A 4,269-nucleotide genomic window follows, 5' to 3' on the forward strand; every position below is an offset into this window, starting at 1 on the left:
ATTCTTCTCATAATTCTTCTGTTGACACAGAAGGGAAAAAACAGAAAGAAAAATTGAAAGTAGCTGAAAACAAATCTCCACATGTGCTCATTTCCTGTTTCCCCGCTGATGTATCAAGTGTTCCCCTGTCCAGAAGTTCTGAAACCCGCAGCATACCTCTGGCTTCCCATCTTAATCCACCCCAGGTAGGTGGTTTTGTACTCTTCTCTCTCTCTCACCTTCAGTCTTTATGTCTCTCACTTCAGTGTGGCAAGAGTGCCATTCTGTTAAATTCCAGGGTCAAGATATTTGGATCATTTGTCAATAAGACTAAAATGTGGTATGATTACTTAATAGAATCACCATCTTCTTTAATGCAGCAGGGACATGCAAACACTGCGTTGAAATGTGGAGCCGTTTTCTATATTTTGGGAGAGAAAGAAATGCTTTCCCCTAACATTTCTAGCCAATTTGAAAGTTATAAATAGTTTCCTCTTCTTCTGCCAAAGTGATAAGAGAATCAATGAATATATGTTAGGTTCATTCAACATTTGTTGAGTTTGTAATCAAGGTGTTTTGAGGAGATAGTGGATGAATAAAACATAGTGGCTGACCTAGTGAAACAAAGAACTGTAACACAAGGTCAAATGCAATGCATTCTGGGAGGGACGTGCAAAAATAGCGATGTTGTAGGAGAATCGAAGAGAGAATGATTCATCCTGATTAGAGGATGAGGATTGATCTTTTACATCAGAGGTGAAGTTTGAGCAGAAACATGAAGAAATGAGTAGGACTTCTAGGCGTAAGTGATGAAAGATAGGGCATGTTTGGGGACAGGATACTAGAACAGCAGGGCACGGTGGCAAGAACGAGGGATTTGGACTGAAGAGGCCTATGAGGGGTATTATTTTGGACATGCTGTTTAACTTTTTTAGACTTTAGTTTCCTCATCTGTATAATGAAGGTAATACGATGTTGTCTAAGAGATTGTAAGGGTAAAATCATAAATATGTAAGAGCTGCTGACACAGAATCTGGCATCTGCTTAGCAATCAATACATTTTTCTTGAATTGCATGCTCTTATGCAAACATCTAGTAGCAGGCGAGGCTGGAAAGGCCGGACTTGTTCATGGCAGGTCTTCAGTAGTGCTAAGGAGGTTGTTTCCTACAGCCTGTCTGGTGTCAGGGAGTAGAGAAAAAGAATAAGGCAGGTTTCCTGGGCATGAGCTACATACAATTTACAATTTAGGTGGAGAGAGTCAAGCCATGCCAAACAACACCACTCAAGTGTGTGCACACACACACACAAACACAATAAAAGCAATATAGTCTATAGTAGAGTGAATGAGAATTTGAGCTTTGTGTATGGACCATACATTTTGAGCCTGATGTCACCATTTATTAACTCCATGATCTCAAATCAGTCCCTTTCTCTCAAAAACCTCAATTTCCTGATCTCTGGGATCTATGAGGTAGAAAGCTGTGAGAATTAAAGAAAATAAAACATTTAGTACACTGCGTGTCACAGAGTAGCCACTGAATAGGTGTTTACCTTTCATTATAATCAGATGCTAATTATATATTATATTTCATATAATATTTTGTAATTAGATGTGCTTCAGATCAAATGCTGTGGGGTTTGGAGGAAAAATATCATACCTCTCACAAAGTAGGCTAAATCATGAACTAAGCCCTAAGTGATAGAATATGCTTTGTTCAGCTGAAAAAGAAAAAGGAGGATATTCAAGGCAGAGGCAAAATATGCACCTAGAACAGGAGCAACTAAACAGAATATCTTCATTATACTGAAAGGACAGAGGCATGAATAGGGTTTGTGGTTCAGGGAGCAGTGGGTAAAACAGAGTATCTAATAGGCTTGTTTTACTCTGTAGAGTAAGGGCTTTACAATAAGTAGTCTTTGCTTTTTCTATTCAAAAGAATTTTTTGGAATTGCTATCTGCTTATTGTATTATTTAGTCTCTTTAAACTGCTCTGACAAGTTCAGTTCATACTGTTTAATAGGCAGTATGAATCTCATAAAATGAACAGTTGACAATATAGAAAGGAACCTTTAAATATCAGGCAAAATAAATAGACCTGAGAAATACGAAAATTTTAAAAGGTAAGGAGATTTTTAAAATAGCTATTTTGTTGTTTTGATAACTTCTTTATTTGGATAAATGTTAAAAGAAAATGAATGGACACCAAAGTTAAAAGAAAAAATAAAATAAAAATAGAGCCTATTTTGAAATAATCAAAGCATTCTAGTGGTAATTATAATTGGCCTTAATTTATGCCTCTAAAATTTCTATTGACATATATTCAATATAGGGAAAATGTGATTGTGGTTGCTACATCTGTTCTTGAACTAGAATAGAATTCTAGTCTTGGAAATCCTGTTCACATGAATCTAAATATTATTTTAAGTCCTCGTTGGTCATATTGTGGAACAGAAGAGGGAATTAATAGTTATTTAGCCCTTACTTCATACTTTCATAAATGTCATCTAACTTAATTCTGACCATAGCTTTAAGAAGTAGGTATCATTATTCCCCAAACTAAAGACAAAGAAATTAAAGCTTCAAGAGCAAAGTGATCTGTCCAAGGTCACCGGCCAGGAAGCCGTTGGAACTGGGATTCAGATGGAAGCCTTTTCGATCTCATGCTCAGGTTTCCCCCCAGCCTGTCTCTCTGACTCTGGGATGGAACTAGGAACCCTGAGGCCTTTCGCTGTCTTGTCCTCATCCTCTCTGCCTTCCACACCCTGGAGAGCCCAGAGGCTGATACACATTGAGCAGGTCAGTTCCCTGCCTCCCGCTCCTGGGAGCTCAGAGGATGGGGAGGAGAATGAGGCCCCGCCCTGCTGTCCTCTGGCTGCCTGTGAGCAACATTGGGTTGGTGGCATCCCTCTCTGTGCAACTGTTCTCTCCAGGGGCAAAGAGCCTCTTCCTCACTTCTCCCGTGTCAAGCCTAGTGTGCTAAATGTCCCCACTGTCGCAAGCAATTCCTTGTTAATGTCTCATGCCACACCTTTATAACATATAGTCCCTTCATTCACTTTTCCGCCTATTAGCCAGTTGGAGTGTTCCATTTGCTTCTGGCTGATTCCTGACAAGCATCAGAAATTGGAACGGCACTGGATATTTTTTTATTTTAATTTTAATTTTCCACTTTTCTCAGATTCATCGCTTCTCTAACAATTTTTATAGTGATTTGAATGGTGTGATGACAATTCAAGCAAAACCACTTCAGCAGAGACCCACCTATTTTGCGGATAGAACACAGTACGTATAACAGATAATTTCCCAGCCTCTTCCCTGGGCTGGAAACGGTCCAGCACTGAAGACTCCAGGGCACATGAGCTAATGAAGACCCCATTTAATTGCACGCCCCAAAGTGCCTGCGCACATTGCAGGGGAGAATGCAGCCAGTGTGCCCCAACAAAAACAGAGTCTTCCTATATCCACCATAAAACAGTTGCTATTGCATATTAGGTTGGGAGAGATGAGGAAAGGGGAATGTAGCCGTGAAATTCTTAATCTGTGGGCTTTACTATTTGATTACTAGCAATGAAGAACTTAGATCTTTATTCCCCTGTGGATGATTCTTCATTGAAATAGAAATGGAAACGATAGTCTGTGCGTTCATTCAGCATACTTAGGAGTATGTTCTGTGTGCTGCGCACTGCTCTGGACAGTGCCCATGAAAGCACACACAGCCACGTCCCCTATTTTCATGGCACATACACTGGAGTAACTCACAGGTTCCCTTCCCCAGGAACGAGCAGGAGGAGAAGGCGCTGGGTGGAGGGGCCAGCACCCTTTCCTCCGCCAGGCACCTGCTGGGACGCATCTCAGACACCCGGGCATTACAGACTTCTGCGAAGAAAACGCCGGTGCACAGGAGGCTGCCTTCTCTTGCTTCAGATTCACAGAGAATAAAAACCCCCAACGTGTACAGTGATGAAGTTCTCAGGGGAACAAAACTGTAAGTCTTGTTTCCCTCGTGGTGAACTAGAAGTCACATAGGACAGAGACACTTGTCGAACTGGGTATATCAGTTATTCCAGACAAAGCAACCTCTATCAAATCTCACGTAGACACTTTTCTAATGAGTTCATTAATTTGAATATTTAAGACTAATTCTGTTCCAGTGGTATACGTAGTTGTGTACTAGAATACAAGTCAGGCCGTGTAACTAGCATAGGCAGCTAGGCAAATGAAACTGACGGTGAGGTGATCTTGGGTGGGTTTCAGTGGCCTCATCTGTAAAACCAATAATTAATTAATG

The 4,269-nt window shown here is 40.6% G+C and overlaps 1 protein-coding gene across 1 annotated transcript in view; it reads left to right on the forward strand.

Annotated features, from left to right (window-relative positions):
- The window catches only part of FAM149A (family with sequence similarity 149, member A), a gene marked incomplete at its 5' end in the record, with an annotated part of 50,843 nt that overhangs the window by 22,989 nt on the left and 23,585 nt on the right, over window positions 1-4,269 (forward strand). The window contains 3 exons of the mRNA XM_012643991.1: window positions 31-185; window positions 3,160-3,263; window positions 3,757-3,966. Of these exons, the coding sequence (XP_012499445.1) occupies window positions 31-185; window positions 3,160-3,263; window positions 3,757-3,966 (469 nt within the window). The remainder of the gene's footprint in view (window positions 1-30; window positions 186-3,159; window positions 3,264-3,756; window positions 3,967-4,269) is intronic.

Source organism: Propithecus coquereli, unplaced genomic scaffold, assembly GCF_000956105.1.
Source record: "Propithecus coquereli isolate 6110/MARCELLA unplaced genomic scaffold, Pcoq_1.0 Scaffold203, whole genome shotgun sequence".
NCBI classification, from domain to species: Eukaryota; Metazoa; Chordata; class Mammalia; order Primates; family Indriidae; genus Propithecus; species Propithecus coquereli.